This window comes from Schistocerca cancellata, chromosome 1 (genome assembly GCF_023864275.1).
Source record: "Schistocerca cancellata isolate TAMUIC-IGC-003103 chromosome 1, iqSchCanc2.1, whole genome shotgun sequence".
Lineage (NCBI taxonomy): Eukaryota > Metazoa > Arthropoda > Insecta > Orthoptera > Acrididae > Schistocerca > Schistocerca cancellata.
In genome coordinates this window covers 519432451-519456334 of record NC_064626.1, presented here as the reverse complement: position 1 = coordinate 519456334, position 23884 = coordinate 519432451, and the positions used below count along the sequence as shown (strand labels likewise).

Here is a 23884-nt window from a genome sequence, read left to right as displayed (position 1 = left end):
GGGGGTGGCCGACATGATGGAAGAGGGAGTGAAACTGTTAAAAGAACTAGCAAATGAAATCCAGCTAGCTCTTTTGCTATCCCGAGGAACGTGATGACACTGTGCACACTACTTTTTGTAATGAGTGCAGTTTGCCAGCATAGGATGATGGTTAAACGCGTGGAGAGTGCGCCACCACTTGTAAATTGCGTTGCAGCATACCTCCGTCCACAAAGGGACGGGAACATAGTGTGGTAAAGAGGAAGTGCGATGAATGGAACATTCTGCGGTGGTAAGGATAATGTTTGTAAGATATTCTACCTGGTCATCAGAACTGAGGAGGTGTCGTTCGTCAGAGGACGCTAGGGAGGAGTAAAGCCTCCAGTCAGCCTTAAAAAGCTGTCATTTGGGTGTGCACGTAGTTGGGGTAGGAGTCAGAAAACGGATAGCACATGGAAAATGGTCCCTCGAGTACGTGTCAGGGAGTACAGACCACTCAAAATGATGGGGAAGCTGGGCAATGCAGAAGGATAGGTCCAAATGGGAATAGGTGTGCGTGGAGTCTGGAAGGAACGTGGATGCTCCCTTGTTAAGTACATGAGGTTAAGTTGATTCAGAAGGTCAGCCAAGAGGGCACGTCTCTGACAGGTTCTGGGAAACCCCAAAGGGGATGGTGTGCACTTCAGTCACCAAGCAGCAGAAAGTGGTGAGGTAGCTGCCCAATAAGCTTGAAGAAGTCCGCCCTGGTGACAATCAAAGGGCGGAGGGATGTAAATGGTACAAAGGGAAAAGGTCATGTGAGGAAAGAAACTCCAGATTGCAACAGTTTCAGTTATCCTGGATGAGCAGTATGACTCCTCTCCTCCATGAGGTGGAATGCCCTCCTTGAAGGAGGGGGGAATGTGACAGATCAAAGCGGTCTTGAGCATGCAATTTTGTTTCCTGGAGGACGCTTTTAGGAGCAGCCTAAGTCCTCTTTGTTGGATCGAAGGCCATGAATGTTCCATTGGAGGAGTGTCATGACGGGGAAAGGGGAGAGGGAAAAAATAAAGGAGTGTCACCTCGGTGGCTGCTGAGTGCTAGCCTATGAAGACTCACTGCTACAGGGTGCAGAAGCTGCGGGATCCTGCTCCATGAGAGGTGTTAGCATTCTCCTTCTATCAGTCCACGGAGTCCAGGGGAGAAAAACAGTTGGCAGTGCACACCAGTGACCCAGAGGTCGGTGGGGCGAGTGTATCACATGGCAACACCAGCGAAGAGGATCTCCGAGTCAGTGAAAGAGAAGCTGGTTGGCAGGGGAAGACTCAGATGTGTGTCGGCTCGAGGGACGTAGGAAGTCTTCACAGAAGTAGTCCTCCTGTCCTTTCCGCCCTGCTGGTTGTGTAACAGATGACTTCGCCCTGTGAGATGAAAGTTTGGTGGCTTGTTGCACAGCTGGAGGAGGAGAGGGGGAATGCTACCATGACACTGGACGATTTTGCAACCACGGTGCTGAATTTGAAGTTGCATGTCTGTGTGGCCATGTCCTTCATGAAGCAAGATGTAGCAAGAACAGTACTGTAAGTGGCAGATGGTAGAACACAGGGTTTGTGAATAGCCAATAACTCGCTAGCAACTGGGTAAGGTATTTCTTCCTTTACCCAGATCTCCTGGACAGCCCCCTCATTGAAATACACGAGGCAATCTCGGCAGCCTAGTGTAAATAACACCACGGGAAGAATTCAGAATTTTATGGCTTTCATCATGAACAAGACAGCTGTGAAGGAGTGAAGCAGCAAGCAGTTGTGCTTGAAAATCAGAAGCAGTGTCCAAATGCAAAGTGCCATTGCATAAACGAGAGCAGGATTTCACAGGGCCCGCAATTGCATCAACACCTTTCTGAATAAGAAACGGATTTACCATTGCATAGGACGGACCGTCTTCAGTACGTGAAAGCATGAGGAGCGGTGGTGCAGCTGGGAGGGTCTTTAAATCAGGAGCTTCATTCCATTTATGTTTGGTAAATGTTGATTGCGAAGAAGATGATTAGCTTAGTGTGACAAAATCTCCCATGATTTCCAGTGTCTCCGATTGCATGCTCCTTCCAACTGGGTCTCATCCACCTTTGGTAATTGTTCACATCTCAGGTCACACCTCCTGAACAACTGGCAGAGAGACCAATCAGCAACTTGGGAAGATAGCAGCTCAGGCAATCACCACTCCCTGGGTGTGATCTGTACCAGGGGGTACATGCGGAACACTACCTGTCAACCTGGGGCTGAGAATTACATGTTACTCAGTCACCTGTTTTATGCATCAGGCTTGACCAAACCATTTATGTAAGTGTCTTTTAATTAAGCACATCTGCAACTTAATGTGTCCTCTTTCAGTAACAATCTATCTTTTCTTACATTGTTGCTATTCCTACCTAGAGTATAGTGAACGACATTTTTACTAAAAGTAATTTCAGATCTCTATCACTTTTGGTTTTTATTGCAATTCTTCTCCTTTTCATTGTGACATTTTCACAAATACTCTCGATTTAGAGAGGTCTATAATGTTTTAACGAATCATAAGAAAATAAAAATATTATAATCATAACATGTAAGCTTTCAGGGCCGGCGTCTTCATTAATTAAAACTTCTGGGCTGAATTGCCATGGTCCATTACCTATTACCTATTAATTACATCTCCTCTACATGTTTACTTGAGGTAAACTTCCTAAGTTTCTGGCTTCCTTTTCCATACAATTTCCTGAATCTGTTAAACTAGGTCAATGAAGCCTAGAAGTCAGTAATGTACATGTCACTCGCAGTTCTGATGCTCTAGCCTCATAGACCTTCCTCAGTGACAGTTCACTCTCACGAGTAGTTTTAAATCTTTAGAATAGGTTTTCTTTCACACTTTTGTGAGTTTCAATCAGCACATATTTTGTAGTTGTGTAAATCTTTCTTCCATTTATACAATTCACTTTAAGGTTTTATGAAATGAAAGTGGCTTTGCATTTACTCTCTTTCTTTTAACGAAAAAATTTACTGTCGCTTGCCACTGAAACGTTTACTGTAATGTTTTCTTTGGGCTAGAAAGGTACTGTATTTTTGTTTTGCACTTTAATTAGAACAACAATCATCATTTGAACCACAATTCACAGAGTTGTCAGAATTATTTTCTGTTTCTTCTAATGTTTCCACAATTTCTAATAAAACTTTCACATCATTCGAATGAACGTCCAATAAATTACTTAATAAATAACACATATGTACTTCAGCAGAAATAGGTGGTTTTGACTACATACTGCATTTTTCATATTTCAGTGTTGAATAATCTTACTGGATTCCACAATACTGTGAAAGTCTGGAGCCTGCACAAAGACATATTACAAAAGCAAATACAAAGAAATTACAAAGAAAATTAATTCAGGATAAAATTCATTCATCAGTTGCAGATAAATTTCATCATGCTTCACCAATTTTTACAAGTTAATTTGTCATCTTCAGAAGCCTACATGCCTATGCATTTATGTAAAATATAAAAAGTATATTAGAGAAATTTACTTAGAACAGGTTTAGCGGATGTCAATCTCTCCTTCACAGAAGCCTAATGCCATGGTATGTCCAGAAATGTACATATTGTATGTGATTATTTTCAACACTGATAGACAGTTTACGGTAATTGCATCACATTTATGGATGTGTTGTGCTAGCAGCAAGGAACATATACAACAGGATATATTAAAGAAATATAACCAAGGCATATGAAGAAATTATATATAATATATTTGAAAAAACATCACACATAGCTCTAATACATGATAGGAATGGACTAATTTTCACATTTTGTAAGAGATGATATGCATTCAAAACAGTGTGTGTGTGTTTTAATGAAAGTTGATCATTCAGCAAATCTTTTGAATTTAGTTGAGAATGTTTATATATTCCAAATTCTAAAAGTTTTATTTTGTAACCCCCATCAACCATACAGGGTGAAGAAAAATTGTCATGAAATTTTAACCTTGGATAGCTGATACCAGTAGACACCAAAATTACTAATGTTGTGTAGGTCAAGAAAGCACAATTCTTAAACTACAGAAACTTGACACCACACACTCTCATTGGCCACAGGATTGCCCTGTTGCCGAATGCTCTGGACAATGCATGACCGTGAATGCCTGCCAGAGATTGCAATGCATCCAAGATGGCCCGCACGCTCGGTGGTAGCTCGCCAGCCTTCCACTCTGGAGGCAAATCCACCAGGGTCTTGACACATCCATTGTAGTTTCATGATAAGACGAACTGGGAACAAACCCGTCAACAGCTGTTAGTTCACATGCAGAAAGTCTTTTACAAATTTTGTCAGCCCTGAAAACGGTCTTTTTTGTAGCTAGGCCATTGTTTACTTAAGGCAGGTGCTCAAACTGGAGATACTGTGAAGCGACACAAGCTCGGTAACATCGAACGGTGTTTTGCTGAACTCTTTCACAGATTCCTGGCATTGCCCTGATTGGCAGCATGCTGAATGTGATCCATTGATCCCTCTTCATTTCTAGGTGGTTCGCGTCCAGGTGAGTGAACTAGAACGTTGAAGAATCCCCACAGGAAAAAGTCCGGTCTGAGGTCTGGTGATCATATGGGGGCCATGTCCTACGAGCACCTCTGCCAATTACTTGGCCATCGAAGAGTTCATTTAAATATCTGTGCGCAGCATGACTGTTATGTGTGGGCGCCGCATTATACTGCAACCACATGCGAAGCCAATGTCTAGGGGGACATCTTCCAGCAGGGCGGGAAGAGTTCCTTGCAAAAAGTGCAGGTAATTTTCCCCGGTAAGTCGAGGAGGTAGACGGATTGGCCCACTCATATGGTCACCCACAATGCCTGCCCAAATGTTGAGTGAAAATCTTCCTGGAGTCTGTGGATGTACCGTATTTACTCGAATCTAAGCCGCACTTTTTTTCCGGTTTTTGTAATTCAAAAAACCGCCTGCGACTTAGAATCGAGTGCAAAGCAAGCGGAAGTTCAGAAAAATGTTGGTAGGTGCCGCCACAACTAACTTCTGCCGTCAAATATATGTAGCGCTACACAGGCATGCCTTGTAGGCACAAATATAAATACGGGTGCCAAAACCTCTGCGTCAGTAAATAAATTAAAAAAAAAAAGGTGAAAGACGAGCTTTTTTTCTCCGCCCCAAGTTTCGACCACTGCATTTTCGTACATTATCCAACGAAGCAAATACAAATTCCGTATTGTTCATCTTCGAATGTAGCACAATTTAAATGTACTACTAAAATCCAACTGGCAAGACTGTTTGGGATGTTTGTCAATATGGCCAACTCTACGTTCTGAATTTTTTCCTACCTGTGAGAATAGATGGTTGCTAATAGGAACCTGATGAAATGTGAATCACATGCAGTATTCTCTTCACCATAAGAATAATACGAATATAAACATTTTGCCATGTATTCTTTCGTGAGGCTTAGGCTTAGATTCGAGTAAATATGGTAAGTGGCTTGAGGATTTTCCCTTACCCAGTAATGAATGTTTTGAGTGTTGTAAAAGGTTTCCCGATGGAAGGTGCACTCGTCGGTAGAAAACGCAACGGTGGGGAAGTCAGGATCTCCTGAAACATGTCGCAGAAACCACTGGCAAAACTTTAGCTTGTGTTCATAGTCCACCACAGGATTTAGGTCTTGGACAGGATGGAAACTAAATGGATGCTGGCCATCATCCCTCAAAACCTCCCAGGCTAACCGATGAGTGTCCACATGTTGTGTCCAACCGCTTGAGTACTTGTTGTAGGTGCTTTCTTGAAATGCTTTAGAACAGTCTCTTCAAATGCAACAGCCCATCATGTTCGAGGTCTTCCAGCATCACTACGATATCCCGCCAACGGGCATGTTTCACCAAGTCGCCAGTGAATTGCTGTAAATGTTTGCGGGTGTGGGTGGTGTCTTGCTGGGTACTGTTCCTCAAACGACCATCGAGCTTCATGCACATTACCATCGGTTAGTCCATAAACAAAAACCTTATCTCGTTCTTCAAATGAATACTGTGCCACCATGCATATTGTATGACTAAATCACAGGTGGTGTGTGCGCGTTCTGAAGCGAAGCTTAGGTGTGAAAGCCTTTGACGTGAGGTGGAGACAAACAACAAGACCTATTCAACACGTGTTCTTATCACATTGTGGCAGTGACAGGGCGAGGGACATTTGTATGTGTGAACCGACAACCATAGCACTGCCCGTCAACTGACGATCAGCAATGGGGCAATCGCACAGTCAATCAGAGGTGTGGCACCAAGTTTCCATAGTTTAAAACTGGTGTGTTGTCAACCTACACATTACTAATTTTGGTTCCTGCTGGCATCAGCTATCCTGGGTTAAAATTTCATGACACAATTTTTCTCCACCCTGTAAGTAAAATTTCCATGCTAAGCAAGGGTGGAGGCAGAAGTGTTTGGTCCTCGGTTTTGAGACATTCTGTAAAAGTTGACTTATATTAATTCTTTTTCAAATCTGGATAAAATACAATGTAATATACGTCTGTGTTTTCATATAGGACAGACAGGGAGGGAATTCAACACCCTCTTTCGTGAACACTTTCTCAACAAAGATTTCAAGAATTCATATAAGTCAACTTTTGCAGAAGACAAAGAAACACATGTCCCCCTCGAACCTTGCTTAACATGAATATTTTACATATAGTGGACAAGGGCTTCAAAATGAAACTTGTAGAAGAATTTGAAATATATAGAATTTCTCACCTAAATTCAAAAGATTTGTTGAATAATCAACCTGCATTTAAAAAAAAAAAAAAAAAAAAAAAAAGACACTGTTTTGATTACACATCATCATCTCTTACATAATGTAAAAAATCAGCTCATTCCCATAATATATTAGAACTATGTGTCGTCTTTTTCAAGTGTACCTTGATTATATTTTTGATACATGTTGCTTGCTGCTAGCACAGCAGATTTTGTTACTATAAATTTTCAATCAGTGTTTAAAATAATCACATACAATATGTACATTTCTGGACATGCTGTGGCACAATGCTTCTGTGAAGAAGATATCAACATCTGCTAAATCAATACTAACAAGCGAAACTCCCTATTGCACCCCCCTCAGATTTAGTGGTAAAATGGTCCAGTGGATAGCCCATCACGAACTGAACACAGATCAAATGTAAAAATAGGAAGAAAGTGTACTGAACTGTGAAAAAAGAAGCAAAATAGAAACAGTGAATGATCCAAGTTCAAGACGCGCAACATGGAGTGATTTGCAAGAGTGATAGCTTCATGGTTGTGTGGTCATGGTGTAGGAGTGCAAAATGGGAGATCCATGTTCAATGCTCCCTCGCCCTTCCCAAACACAAAATTATGAACTTTCCATCACATTACCATTGTACGTAAATGTGATGAACAGTGAAAGCAGATGTTGATGTTGCATAGACTTCTCACAGAAATGATAACAACAAATAAATGGGTGTGAACATTGCCACAACAAAGAAATTCAAGAGTCAAAACTTCCAAAACGGAATGCAAGAGTCATAACATGGTACTTCAACTGGATGTCCCTTCCTTACACCTTGCTGTTACAAACATAGATATATATATATATATATAGGACACGAGGAAGATTTGAACATGGGTCTCCCACTTCGCAGTCAAACACCGTGACCACAACATAACCATGACGCTGTGCCTATTCAACTTCACTCGATACTGCACATCTTAAGCTTGGGTCATTCACTGTTTCTATTTTGCTTCTTTTTTCACAGTTAAGTGTACCTTCCTCCTGTTTTATGTTTGATCTGTGTCTCCTTTTTGACAGGGTAACCACTAGGCCATCTTACCACTAAATCGGAGAGGCGGATTCAATGGAGTAAACCTTGTAAATAAGTTTCTGTAATATACCTTTTACACTTCACATAAAAATATGGCCAAGGTCTAAAACTTTATAATATCCCTATTTCGTAGGCTTCTGAAAATGCCACATTAATTTGTTGAAAATGGTAAATCATAATACAATCTATTTGCAACTCATGACTGAATTTTATCCAGAAAAAATAATACTACAGTTGCTGAAAATTACAGCCATGAATAAGATACTAAAATTAACTCAGTTTTAACTCCACTGGTAACACTTGGTGATATTGCAAACAGCTGCTAATTATTATGGATAATAAATGAGTTGCAAATTCAAGCGAATAGTAACTGTGAACAATTGTGTCAGAGAAACTATCAACAGAAATTGAATATGTTTTACACACTACAATCACATTGTGCCATGTTACCTGTTTACCAACGCTGCATTAACCAAGGCTGTGCACCTGATGTGTTGCTCATACGCTGTCTGCTTATAGCTACTGTAGGGATGCATAGTTCTCTAGGTGCCTGGAAAACCCTGAATTTGGTAATTTTCAGTGTTCTTTCAAAAAATACTTGCAGTGTGTCTTAGCAGCTAAAATTTTGACATGTGAGATTGGAGCAGTCCCTTGTTACGCATGCTTATATGCAAAAGACTAAACCAGAAGGTTTAAGGTTTACTGAAAGTGTGCATCAGCTTATTAATCGGATAAAAATTGTCAGCAAATGTGCCTTTTTTGTGATAGTGCATATTTAAACAGGACCAAGAAATGGAAAAACTGCAAGATCTCACTGAAAAATATATTGGCATGTAAATTATAAGGCATAGTCTAAGCACATCTTATGACAATACTGAGTTTGTTAATTATGTACTACTGTGACTTTCCTAATGTTTATTGTTAGTTATGTAATAATATATTGTTGAAAATTTCGTGTTTTAAAATATTAGAGATCATTGTCATTTACATTTACATCTACTCTCTGCAAAACCACTGTGAGGTGCATGGCAGAGGGTACATACCGTTGTAACAGTTATTAGGGTTTCTTCCTATTCATTTCGCATATGGAGCGAGGGGAAGAATGACTGTTCTGTGCATGCTGTAATTATTCTAATCTTATCCTCACTATACCCATGTGAGCAATATGTAGGAGTTGTAATATATTCCTAGAGCAATCATTTAATGCCAGTTCTTGAAATTCTGAGAATAGACTTCCTCAGGATAGGTTACGTCCGTCTTTAAGAGTCTTCCAGATCAGTTCTTTCGGCATGTCTGTGACACTCTCCCACGGATTAAACAAACGTGTAACCATTTCTACTGCCCTTCTCTGTATATGTTCAATATCCACTGTTAGTCCTACCTGGTATTGGTCATACACACTTGAGCAATATTCTAGAACTGGTCACACAAGTGATATGTAAGCAATCTCCTTTGCAGACTGATTGCACTTCCCAGTATTCTACCAATAAACCAAAGTCTACCACCTGCTTTACCCACGACTGTACCTATGTGATCACTCCATTTCATTACCCTACCAAGTGATACACCCAGGTATTTGTATGAGTTGGTTGATTCCAACTGCGACTCATTGATATTATAGTCAAAGGATACTATGTTTCTTCGTATTTTAAAGTGCTAAATTTTACATTTCTGAGCATTTAAAGCAAGTTGCCAATCTCTGCACCACTTTGAAATCTTATCAAGAATTGACTAAACATTTATGGAGCTTCTTTCAGGTAGTACTTCATTATAGGTAAATGCATCATCTGCAAAAAGCCTGATTTTACTACTAACATTGGGCAAAGCCTAAAATGACATATATCCATCAACTCAAAAAAGACGACTATATGATTCTTAATCTGTGCTGAAGCATTACCATTTATAGCTGAGCCAGTCAGTATTTATTTCAGAATACCAACTATGATTTGTGACATTTAATCTTCAGAACTAATATTTGGTTTAAGTTTTGACAGAGATTTGCTACCTGTATAAGGTTTGCTTTCATTATTATTTTCTATCAACTTTTTAATTTCTACTTCTTGTGCCTTTCCTCCTGCTTTCCTTTCTTTTTCTAATTCGGAGGCACAGAACCAGTGTGACACTGCCCATATATGAATCTCAACAAAAGATTAAAACTGATAATGAATTACTGCAGATCATTATTGCAAAAGAATAATCAACTTACATGCTCACTTCAGCTTTTCTTATCTCAAATATGATAAGTTTTCTGTGGAAATGCAAATATTATGACTGACAGATAATTATTAATGAGAGTAGCTAAAAGCAATAGATAAACAAAACTGAAAAATAATGATGTTAAATTTTGTTGAGAAGTACAGCTCATACCAAAAACATTTCTAGAACAAAACTCGGATTATGGCAGGTGTTTGAATTTCAATCTTGATTAGTGCCGCTGAGTACTAGTTTTGAAGTCTGAATGTTGTGAAATTTGATACAATACTTACCTCTGTCTATTAGTTTTATCATTCATCCCACACTCAAATTAAACTATTTTAACAGACTCCTTGTGATTTGAATGCACATTATGATTGGATGGTTATAATTCACAATTTAAATCACATGTTTTGCACCATATGTGGTGGTTTATTTACATTTATTAAATAGTGATAAAAGTGCCATGCAGAGTAAAACATCCTATTGCTGTACTACATGTATATTTGTCATCATTAATGATGACAGGGGGAAAAACTGTTAACTAACCTTTTTCAGTAGGTGATCCTAAAGTCAAGCTTGACATTGATGAACTCAGATTCATATTACTGGAGACACTCAGCATCGATGGATACTGTGCTAGATCAACCTCACCTTCCTCAACAGGAAGGCAAGTTTCAACCATTGCTTCTAGGCAGTTTACAAACAACTCTGCACTCTCAGCCGTGCAGTTGCTCTGTTATGAATAAAAGAACGGAACTGGCATTAATATTTATGTTCAATGCACAAAATACAATTAATAAAAATATCGAGTAATTGTCCTTCATACCTTGGTGAAAGGGCCAGCAAACCTCCACAGACCACCAAAGCCACAACTCTGCAGATAATGCAGTTGTTGCTGACTAGTATCTTCACAAGCAATCATGTTTTGAATAATACTCTGTACAGCACTTAATATGACCTGATCATGGCAGATAGCTAAGACATTATTGATTTTTGCATCAAGAAGGCTATGTCTGCAAAGGGAAAGATGACAAAAATTATGACTGGCTTCACAGGTTCACATGTCTATTATTAGAAGCAAAACATATATTTCATCTAGTGCATACAGTGTGTTAAGACAGTAAAATCTTGTAGTTCTTGCAGTTGCTTGCTGCATAGTTTTTAACAGTGGCAGTACAATATATACAGTGAAAAACCTTTAGACACATGAAGGCATTTTATAGAGTCGGCATTTTTATGTTTACCTAAAGTGTTCCAGCATAATGTCAATATGTTGACAAAGTATAATTGAAAATATAAATTAGGTTAACACTTTTTCAGACATAGTTTCTTTTCAGAACAATCAGGTGTCTGCAGACCACTGTTTCAAGTTCAGAACCTGTCTGTGGAAGATTAGAATCAGTGCTCAATACTGTACCACAATTTTACTCCTTGTTCTATAAAGTCATTCAGTACAGTCCTATGATAAAATATTCTGGGGAATGCAAGTAAGACAGGAAAAGGAAGCACACCAGACAATAAGGAGTTACCTTCAGAAGACAACATGCTGATGCCATATAGCAGCATGTCCAACCTTAATAATAGCCTCAGTTCAGTGAAGAAGAGAGTCTACAAGTTTCTTCAAGTTGGTGATATCCATCTGAAGCCATTCATTGTTGGTTAGATTCCCTAGAGCTACCTAAGTCCAGGGATGTTTCACCCACTGTTCAATGAAGCCCAGACTTTTCTTTGGGATTAAGATCAGGTAATTCAGCAGGCCAGTCGAAGTGCAATAGTTTGCCTAAGTGTTTGTCAAACTGGGAACATATGTGAACACATGTGTTGCCATTTTGGAAGACAAAGGTGTTGATAGCACACTCATCATGAAGGTGTAGAAAGAAAGGGCTACATTTGGCCACAGAGAATGCTGAAATTAGCATTATAAGAAAAATGCCACCAAAACATCACAGAACCACCTCTGGACTGAACTACACCTTCCACACAGTGCAGGTTAAAATGTCTCTGTGGGGCATTGGTGCACTTGATGCCTTGTACCATTTGAAAACAGACAAACGTAGTTGGAGGGTCCCTGGCTGCCTGATATCAGCTCTATCCCATTTACAGTGCACCAAAGTGACTAGAGTTCTCTTTTAAGGGGATAACTAATGAGGCAGCCACTGAGTTCAGTGCTTACATTTATTCTTTGTATTTACAGGTTGTGAAGGCTCTGTTTTCAAAACTAATAATCTAGTTGTTATAGAACACAGAGAACTGCCACACTACAGCAGAGTAAAATTATGGAAAAGCAATTTCTAATATCATTGCCAAAGAATGATCAGGAATCATAATTCTAAAGATCTAGCTTTTTCCATCTAAAATATCATCCAGCTATCAATTATGCCAAGAAGTTGACGTCAAAAGGTAACGTGTCAAATTCTGTATTACAAAACACAGGCACAGTGGTGATTAAAATCAGTGAAACAGTACATCTTTCTGCATGTGACAAAATTCAAGTGTTTTTCAAATATCAAGGAAGGTTATAAAAATTTCATTCACTATGTTCATTATTATCATATAATTATGATAAAGTGAAGTTTTGCCTACATTTGCACAATGTAACAATTTATAAATAAATGTGTAGCAAGTTTCTGATTAAAACACCAGCCACCACAGTGTGCAATGAACCTTCAGCTCAATGCAGGTTAGGTGTATAATTAACTTCTGAATATTAATTACTTATACTAACAGTGCAGTTGAAGTGGTTTTCATGTCATGGTGGTTTATGTCCTTAAGTACATACAAATACTGGTACTTGGTCATTAAATTGTTTTATGGGTGATGCTAAGATCCCTCCAACAGTCAGCTGAAAGTATGATGGTTAACAGCTGTATTAGCATTTCCTCCATTATGCAACCAAAATACAATTAATCATATTTATTTGAGTAGTAATTTGTGTGTGCACTCATGTAATGAAGTGTACTGTGGTAAAAAGTTTTACTGAGCAACTAGTGCACATGACTGTTAGCGTTCCCAAGTCTGATGCCACACGGTTTTTTGCTATTGCATTTATGGCTATGGCTACACATTGACTGTTTACACGAGTGTCTTGTATAAGTATTTATGTAATACAAAAACTACTCAAGTGTCTAGGTCACTTTATGCAAGATGCTAAGCAAATTGAAACATTAATTTCCCTCTAGTATCACACTAGCATCTTGTAAGAAAAAACAAAAATTTAAAGAGCAATCATGAATTTTCTTAAAGACAGTGTTTAACTGCGTATGCAGCTAAGCATTTGGGAAACTTCTGTACCAACCCATGGGCTGTCAGGCAATAGTGCAATGTTTGCATATTGCTTAATCTTTACCTTATGTAAGACTTCTTATAAACCAGAAGATTATGTCACAAAACAATGTCAGAATAAATTAGTGTAAAAATCACATCAGAATGAATAACCTGAAAGAATCACATTCACTGCCTGTTATCGTGAAATGTTGTTATGACCTGTTATCAGCTACTACGTATTTTGTATGTCCTTACACAACTGTTTAACAGATCTGTTTGGTATTTATGAGAGCGATTCAGAAATTAGCCTCCAGTTTGCTGCAAATAAAAATTTTGCATGGAAAAAAATTACATATATCTTGAAACTACAGTTTTTGCTATTTTTCAATATTGTCACCATTTAAATTTAAGCATTTGCCTTAGCATATTACCAATTTACAAATTCCTTCTTCATAAAATTCTGCCACCTGAGCACAATGCCAATCTTTTACAGCATTTTGAAGTTCATCATCATCACCAAAGTGCCGTGATGCAAGCCACTTCTCCATGTGAGTGAAGAGATGAAAATCACTTGGCATCGAGTCTGGGCTGTATGGGGGAAGATCCAAAATGTCTCATTTGAACTGGATCAAAATCTCTAGATTTTATCTGACACTGTGAGAATGAACCTTGCAAAAACATAACACCAGATGTCAACATACTGTGATGTTAATTTGAATGGGTCGCTTAAGTTTCTTCAAAGCTTCATAGTAGACATAAGAAGTAATTGTCATTCCACACACCATAAATTCACCAGCAAAACTCCCTCAGCACCCCAAAAAACTTTAGCCGTAACCTTCCTCAATGAAAATGGTGGGCTTTCTTTTGCTTGCACGGAGAACTGGTATGGCCCCAGAAATCGACTGCTGTTTCATTTCAGCCTTTATGTATGCCAACCAAATTGTGTCACCAATCACAATTCTCTCCAAAAAACCTCCTCCTTCTGCATCATAAAGTGAAAGGAACTCTGAGGCAGAGCCTATTTGTTTGGTTTTTTGGATCTCTGTGAGAAATTTTGTTACCCATCTAGCACAGAACTTTTGGTAGCCTAAATTATCAATGACAATCTAGTACAAAACAGTATGAGAAAATTTGTGGAATTGTCCAGAAGTTCAGAGATGGTGAATCTTCAGTTTTCATGAATTGCCACATCAATTTTCTTGACAAGACAGTTACTCACAACAAAATGCCTACCACTCCTCTCTTCATCATGAATGTTTGTTCAACTACTTTTAAAAAATCAGACCTTTGCTGCACACCACCTTCACTCATAAAGTTTGGGCCATATACAGTGCACAACTGATGATGAATGTCTGCTGCTGAAATATACTTCACCGAAAGAAATCTTGTTACAGCTTGCACTTCACATTTACAGGATTTTTTATTAGAGCACACAAGTTTTGAGGTTGTTGTTGTTTTTGTTGTTGTGGTCTTCAGTCCTGAGAATAGTTTGATGCAGCTCTCCATGCTACTCTATCCTGTGCAAGCTTCTTCATCTCCCAGTACCTACTGCAACCTACATTCTTATGAATCTGCTTAGTGTATTCATCTCTTGGGCTCCCTCTATGATTTTTACCCTCCACGCTGCCCTTCAATACTAAATTGGTGATCCATTGATGCCTCAGAACATGTCCTACCAACTGATCCCTTCTTCTAGTCAAGTTGTGCCACAAACTCATTTCCTCCACAATTCTGTTCAATACCTCCTCATTATTCATGTGATCTACCCATCTAATCTTCAGCATTCTTCTGTAGCACCACATTTCAAAAGCTTCTATTCTCTTCTTGTCCAAAATATTTACCGTCCATGTCTCACTTCCATACATGGCTACACTCCATACAAATACTTTCAGAAATGACTTCCTGACACTTAAATCTATACTCGATGTTAACAAATTTCTCTTCTTCAGAAACGCTTTCCTTGCCATTGCCAGTCTACATTTTATATCCTCTCTACTTCGACCATCATCAGTTATTTTGCTCCCCAAATAGCAAAACTCCTTTACTACTTTAAGTGTCTCATTTCCTAATCTAATACCCTCTGGACTCATGGTGAAGACCACTCCTTAATTTCCTCCATAACCTCAACTCCTTTTTGAATCTGAATTTCACCTGGTCCTTCTCCAAAACCCAAGCCACCTTCCTGGATGTTGACCTTCATCTTGTTGAAGCTCACATCCACACCTCTGTCCATATCAAACCCACAAACAAACAACAGTACCTTCACTTTGATAGCTGCCATCCATTCCACATCAAACGCTCCCCTACAGCCTAGGTATTCGTGGCAAACGTATCTGCTCCAGTGACGAATCCTTCAACAATTACACCAATAACCCGACCAGTGCTTTCCTCTCCCGCAACTATCCTGCAGACCTTGTCCACAAACAGATCTCCCGAGCATTACATTTCTCCTCGTCCAACAACAATGTTCCTACCCCCAGACCACACAGAAGCATCCCCCTTGTCACCCAATATTATCCTGGCCTCGAATACATCAACAAATTACTCCGCCAGGGATATGACTTTCTCAAGTCAACCCCTGAAATGACATCATCCCTTGACAAAATTCTCCCCACACCACCCAGAGTTGCCTTTCGTCGCCCCCCCTAACCTCCGTAACATCCTTGTTAAACCCTACAATATTCCCAGACTACCTTCTCTACCCAGCGGTTCCTACCCCTATAACCGACCCCGCTGCAAAACCTGCCCCATGTATCCCCCCACAACCACCTACTCCAGCCCCACCACTGGTAAAACATACAAAATTCAAGGCAGGGCCACGTGTGAAACTACACATGTCATTTATCAGTTGACATGCCTGCACTGCACAGCCTTTTACATCGGTATGACAACAACTAAACTGGCTGAGCGCATGAACGGACACAGACGAACTGTCCGCCTAGGAGATGTCCAATACCCAGTAGCGGAGCATGCACTCCAGCGTAATTCTAGGGACCTAGGAACCTGGTACACCGTATGTGCCATTTGGCTTCTCCCACCCAACACTAGTCCCTCTGAACTGCGGCGATGGGAACTTTCACTCCCACACATCCTTTCATCCCGCCATCCCCCTGGACTGAACCTACGTTAAACAACCTCACTCCCATTTACTCTTCAGTCTTCTACTCTTTCCCTTTCCTCTTTAGCCATTCACGCATCTTTTCATCCTAGATAGTTGTGTTTATCTTTATCTTTATACTATATACCTCTTTACTTCTGTATGCATCCTCTTTGGTTTGAAGCTGGCACAGTACTTACAGTAGAATATCTTTGGCTTCCCTCTGACAACCATGCCTCCATCCTTGCTACCCTCCCTGTTTTCCTTTCCCTGTTGCTTCATAACCTGGGTTGTGAGTAACTGAATCCATTTTCCCTTCTTCCCTTTCTTTCCCCTCTCTCCTCCCTGATAAAGGAACATTTGTTCCGAAAGCTAGGAATGTAAATTTTCGGTTCTGTTTTTTGTGTATCTATCGACTGTACTGAGCTGAGGTAAGTACTGGCCAGCCCCTCTATCTCTTTGTTAGTATTTGTTTCACATCTTTATATGAGATTTTCCATTAATCATTTTGAATGCATGAGAATGGTGTTCTTAATTTCATAGCTGGTTGTTTTCTGAATCATAGAACAGACCGATGTGACATGGGTGGCACTCTGCGCACAAGTACTACTGCCATGCTAGAATGGTGGCTACTTTCTGAACTGCTGTTGTACATGAAAAAAGACATTCCACACTGGACTGATCGTGTGTGTGTGTGTGTGTGTGTGTGTGTGTGTGTGTGTGTGTGTGTTGGGGGGGGGGGGGGGGGGGGGGCGCGACTGCATGTGTGCGTACACGGTTGGGGGGGTGTCTGTTATTTACCTTAGAAAAACACAAGTATAATTATCTCCAGGTACTTACATAATTGGGAAGACTCTTGGAAGGGTGTCTGTTATTTACCTTACAAGGGAACCTCCCGATCCCCCCCCCCCCCCTCAGATTTAGTTATAAGTTGGCACAGTGGATAGGCCTTGAAAAACTGAACACAGATCAATCGAGAAAACAGGAAGAAGTTGCGTGGAACTGTGAAAAAATAAGGAAAATCTACAAACTGAGTAGTCCATGCGAAGATATGCAACATCAAGGATAACCTGAACTCAGGAGCGCCGTGGTCCCGTGGTTAGCATGAGCAGTTGCGGAGCGAGAGGGCCTTGGTTCAAGTCTCCCCTCAAGTGAAAAGTTTTTCTTTATTTTCGCAAAGTTATGATCTGTCCATTCGTTCATTGATGTCTCTGTTCACTGTAATAAGCTTAGTGTCTGTGTTTTGCGACCGCACCGCAAAACCGTGCGATTAGTAGACGAAAGGACGTGTCTCTCCAATGGGAACCGAAAACATTTGATCGCAAGGTCATAGGTCAACCGATTCCTTCACAGGAAAACACGTCTGATATATTCTATACGACACTGGTGAGGGCATGTGCGTCACATGACAGGAATATGTTGTCGACCCACCTAACTTGTACACTTGGCGAATGGGTAAAAAGATTCTTCTACATTGCCCGATTTAAGTTTTCTTGTGGATGTGAGAATTACTCTCAAAAAAGTGATGAAAACATAAGAGTTTGTCACATAAACTGCAACAAATGAATCCAACAGTTTCACAGTCGCACACTTTTCCCTGTGCTCTGTCAAAACATATGTTTTTAACGTTTTCAAAATTTTCCGTGTGTAGACCGTCAAATCCTGCATATGTCCAAGCAAATCTGAACATGTCCTGGAACTTTGGAAAGCAAAGTTGATTATGTGTGAGTGCCTGAACTTTGATAATTGTCTGAAAATAAAAAATAAAATTTTACGCTCGAAGGAAGACTTGAACCCAGGACCTCTCGTTCCGCAGCTGCTCACGCTAACCACGGGACCACAGTGCTCCTCAGCTCAGACTATCCCTGATGTTGCCTATCTTTGCATGGACTACTCAGTTTGTAAATTTTGCTTATTTTTTTCACAGTTCCACACAACTTCTTCCTGTTTTCTCGATTGATCTGTGTTCAGTTTTTCAAGGCCTATCCACTGTGTCAACTTATAACTAAATCTGAGGGGGGTGCGATGGGGAGGTTCCCTTGTTAGAAAAAGACAAGTATAATTATCTCCAGGTACTTACATAACTGGGAAGACTCTTGGAAATACAACAGAAGCTTCTGCCAAGTACTGGTACAATATACGGGTCTCATTTTCATCTGTGGTATATTTGACCAAAGTGGCTAATACTGTTAGGACCAGAGCCTGTGTGGAGAAATCAGTGAGTACCTCTGGGTCCAACAGAATATTGTTTTCATTGGACACAGATACCCGTGCACTGCGATTCTGGAGAGAACATAAAAAAATGGAATTATATTTATTATAAAATGGTACAACATGTACATATTAATGCAAGTACAGCACTAAAATCATGCTAGTATTACTGATAACATAGCTTACAATGTTAACAAAAATAAACAAGAAGTTCTGTATTGTGCATCATCGTATGATAGGAACATAAAGTGCATTGTACGACATGCGTCACATGCAACTTTCAACTAAAGATGGTAACATTCATACAAATGAACAACATACAGAAAATAATACACACACAATTCAGTACAAATTCTATGCAAACTACAAATATTATATGCCACTTCTGAAGTCAGAACAGATCAAATCCAAAGGGGCCTTGGAATTCTGTAAGTTTTTCAGCCACTCCTGATACAGTTCAGTTTACCACTCAAGAAAAATACACAACTAGTATGTTTCATCTATTATTTTTGCAGTGGAAGAGAGGCACTAAATATCTGTAAGAAACAAAATTTGATTACTGGACGAACAATGTGCATAGCATTGAAAAATATCGTGCTAGTTCAGAATGTATTGCATTTAGCAACATTCATATTAACTTAAATTAAATGTTTAAAATTTTATGAAGTATTGCTGCACTGAACAGTGTTGGACCAAACCTCAGATAAGAACAGCCACTTTTTATGGGATCACTCTTCTAAGTGAGCCACTCAAACACAATACAGACTAACCTACACCCACTGACAACTCTGTTTTTTTTTTCTGAATGCCAACTAAGGATAGGGTCCCTAGCAAAGGAAATATTATAGAGAATGATGACCACAGGTCCACTGTTCTCACTGAAGTGAAATATTCTCCCTTGGTGGAAACCTGTGTGCTAGACTGTGACTTGATCTGGACACCTGCCTTACACTTGAACAATACAAGTACACTTCACATACTAATTCAAAGTCTCAAGTACATTTCATAAAATAATTCAGAGTTACAACTCACTAATCTCACTTCCTCATCCATTGCTAATTCATCCCTGCAACTAAGAGGAACCAAAAGGCAAGACAAACAAGAGGGGTATACAGGAAAATGAATTACACAACCAGCACACTTGCATACTTTGGCCATCATTCCAACTCATTTTAATGATTTGCACTAGGAGATTCAAATAGGGGACTATTTTACCTTCAGAGTATTTTATCTAAGAGGATGCCTTTACCATACAGTAGAGCTGCATGCTCTCAGAAAAAATTATGCTTTCAGCCATTCACAGTAACAGCATAGCAAGGCCTTGTTGGCCAGACTGTTGCCCCTGCAACTACTGCAAAGGCTGCTGTCTCTCTTCAAGAAGCACACATTTGTCTGGGCTCTCAACAGATAGCCCATTGACATGGCTGAACCTGTGGTACAGTCATGTGTTTCATTAAGGCACACAAGGCACCATACCGTGGCAAGGAGTAAGGTTCACAGAGGAGGTACATCTGCTACAACTAAAAATTAATATTTGATGACTGCTACACTTATTGCCACATTATAAAATGAAGAAACACTAATGGAGAGAACATTATTCTCAGAGGGTCAAATTTTGACATTTGTTTGTTTCTTTCTTTACATCACGATCTTCAAATGTAATGTATCCTTCTGAGTAAACAAGTTACAGCGGTGCATGTTAATACACTCTACCAGTGAAATAGAGATGAAGATTTGCGAGTACCTAGCATCTTCTAAAAATAATATTGAAAAAAAATATATATTTTTCAAGCATTTAACTGCTAGTAACTGAAACTTGTGAAAATATCAGTGTGTAAAAAAGTAGAGTGGTAATGATATGTGTAGTTTGTCCACAATAAGAACATTCTTTGCACTGGTGCTGCTGGTAGAATAGAAAATCAGCATAAGTAGGATGACATGTGCTGGCAATCACTTGTTTCTGGTTGCTGCTGCAGTTACCTAACAAGCATGATGTGTGTGGCAGGCCAGCAATAGCCACTATGGCTTCTTTTCTGTGTACCAGATTAGTTTGCAATTTTTAAAACAAGTGAAGAGTGTGTCCTTGCTCCTCCACAGGACTTGTCTACATCAACATTAACCTCTAAAATGGAGAAAAGAAGTCCATTACTTCTGCTGTCATAGAAGTGCAAAATACAGGTAATGATACCAGAACCGTATGAGAAAGTTGGTGCTGCTTCCCACTGTACAACTTCTCTTCCTATTGCTGTGCGAGGTGCGGTGGCCACTGTGTGGAGTGCCTTTTTCTTGTGGACACAGCAAAATAGAGTTAGTTAAAGAAGATCACTGACAATTCCAATGGGGATGGTGGGGCTGCATCATACTTCTACCTCAGCCAGTCACATAACTTGATTTTGTATACATCTCTATGGCAACCCTTCAGTGGTGTTGCTTCTATGAAGATGACTATTGTTCTCATCTGCACTTCACACTTAAAAGCTGGCAACAGTGCTGCCATTCCTCGGGTATATTCTTTTGCCAACTCTATTATAGAATGGGCATTTCATGTGTCTAATAATCTCTAGTATCAAGAATTGAACTCACTATCTGGACTTCAAACTCAACATAGCCCATTGCCTTCCAGCAGCAAACAACACCACATGAGTGAGAATATGGAAATTTAATATTCAAAGCAGAGCAGAAGCCACTCAGCGTGTTTGATGTAATTGACATTATCAACAGGTATTTATAACCAATCAGTGATTACTCCTTGTAATCAATATAATCATGGTAAAGAAAGCAGAATAAGGTAATTTTACTCTTACACACTGTATTGTTGTATTAAATACAGTAACAACTGAAGTGGTGCAAAGACAGTGAGGTTGAGGCTATAATAAAAGGCTAAAGATTGTTACAGATGAGGTGTACAGAAATGTTCTGGAAAAAAAAGGTTATGTGTTTTACAGTCATAAAATAAGAATTGCAAATGAATGAAAGGAGAGACAGCATTAAGAAGACAGATAAAGACTAGAGGAATACAATAAAGACATCTGAAGTGGTTGTTGGTACATATGAATTATTAACTTGAGAAAAACTGAATTTAGTGAGGGTACTGGTAACAAAGGAGTCACAAAAATGGAGAAAAGTTACGAATGAATGATTAAACTGTACTGGTTTTATTGAAACAAAGAACCACAGAATAAAAAATAGCAAGCCAAATAGAAATGAAATCTTGTAAATTTCATCCTTCATAGTCTCGATGCATCTTTTTATCAAAAATATTAATTTTAGGACGTCAATAGAACATATCTTAGGCACTGACATTGTTATATGCAGATATGAAGGAAATTTGTTGCCATCTGTCAGTAAATGTGAATGGCTCCACTTACAAAAAACTATTGTAAAATATTTATATTTAGAGCTACATAAAACTTTTATTTATTTATCAAATTGCTTTCTTGTCACAGATTTCTGATTGCATATCAGCGGCAGCAAGTCTTGCGACTCAGTGAAGAGAAACTACAAGAAACCTCCAGTATCAGTATATTTTCTTTATACGATCTACGTGATGTGTTGCCTGTAGTTGAAGAAAAGCCTCTACTTGCACAGTACACAAGTCTTTGTGGTGTACTGACTGACTCACTGGATGATAGAAGATCACATAATTTTCCATAAGATCCTGTAATGCAGGAACCACCACTTTTTCATGAAGGAAGAACAGTGATCAGTTGCGAACAATCTGAATCACTGTTATTCCTTCCTGAAATTGCATAATGTAACCTTTATGAAAGTGATGATTAGAAGTTTAGGTAATGGTAATATGCTTGCTGCAGTTATTGAAAGCTAGTTCACTAAATATAAATGGCCATTCCTATGGCTCCAGGTAAACACCACTCACAGACTGTGAATTGTGACAAAACTAATTTTGTGTGCCACTTAAAGTGTGAAGTTCCTTTTGCAAACCAATGTAAACGGCAAAACCAACTGCCACTACTCTGGTGTCATAGTGCAACATCTTGTCAGTAGCACTCCTCACATAACCACAAACGGCTTGCTACGGTTGTGGGGTTTCTAAAGTTTAAATTGACAAAGCTTTCTACTTTCAGTCTTGTTTCTAAGTGCAATACCCATTAATTCTCGCATCTGGCAGAGAGATATATTTTTCTAACACATGAAACCTAAAAAAAAAGTGCATAAATATAAGATGAAGTGGTGGGGTCAATAGTTACATAAAATATTGAAATTAAAATTCTTGTTGGCCCCAGAATCCATTAGTCCATTTAGTAATACAGGTGGTATACTGAGTGATGTCTGTAATTGGACTGATAACCTATATCTACATCCATACGCTGCAAACCACTGCAAAATTCATGCCAGAGGGTACGTCCCATTGAGACAGTTATTAGGGTTTCTTCTCATTCCATTCATGTATAGAGTGCAGGAAGAATGATTGTTTGACTGCCTCTATGTGTGCTGTAATTATTCTTACCTTGTCCTCACGATCCCTATGAGAGTGATCAGTAGAGGTTGTAGTATATTCCTAGAGTCGTCATTCAAAGCCGGTTCCTGAAGCTTTGTTAGCAGACTTTCTTGCAATACTTTACGTGTATCTTCAAGAGTCAGCTAGTTCAGTCTCTTCAGATCACTGTTAACACTCTCCCTCATGTCAAACAAACCTGTAGCCATTCACGCTGCCCTTCTCTGTGTACATTCAATATCCCGTGTCAGTCCTATTTGGTATGAGTCCCACACATTTGAGAAATATTCTAGAATGGTTTGCATGAGTGATCTGTAAGCAATCTCCTTTGTAGATTGATTGCACTTCTCCTGTAGTCTACCAATAAACCAATGTCTGTCACATGCTTTACCCGCAACTGAGTCTATGTGATCATTCCATTTCATATTCCTGCAAAATGTGACGCCCAGGTATTTGTATGAGTTGGTCAATTCCAACTGTGGCTCACTGATATTACAGTTGTAGGATACTATGTTTTTTGTTTAGTGATGTTTTTTCATTTTGTGAAGTGCACAAGTTTACATTTCTGAGCATTGAAAACAAGTTAGCAATATTTGCACCATCTCGAAATCTTATCAAGATCTGACTGAATATTTATGCAGCTTCTTTTAGACAATACTTCATCATCTGCAAAAAGTCTGAGGTTACTATTAATATTGTCTGCAAGGTCATTAATATACAGCATGAACAGTACGGGTCCCAACACACTTCCCTGGGGCACACGCAAAGTCGGAAGTCGAGAAATACAATTACCTGACTGCCTTGATACAAGTGTAAGTTGGGTTTCATAGGATCAATGTTTTTGAAATCCATGCTAGTT

General features: G+C 39.3%; 1 protein-coding gene across 2 annotated transcripts in view; it reads right to left on the bottom strand.

Annotated features, from left to right (window-relative positions):
- Nucleotides 1–23884, bottom strand: part of LOC126178807 (neurofibromin) — a 474179-nt gene that overhangs the window by 21967 nt on the left and 428328 nt on the right. For both annotated transcript variants that reach the window (XM_049924560.1, XM_049924561.1), the window contains 3 exons: nt 18439–18641; nt 10824–11010; nt 10544–10730 (listed from right to left, as the gene is read on the bottom strand). In XM_049924560.1, the coding sequence (XP_049780517.1) occupies nt 10544–10730; nt 10824–11010; nt 18439–18641 (577 nt within the window). The remainder of the gene's footprint in view (nt 1–10543; nt 10731–10823; nt 11011–18438; nt 18642–23884) is intronic.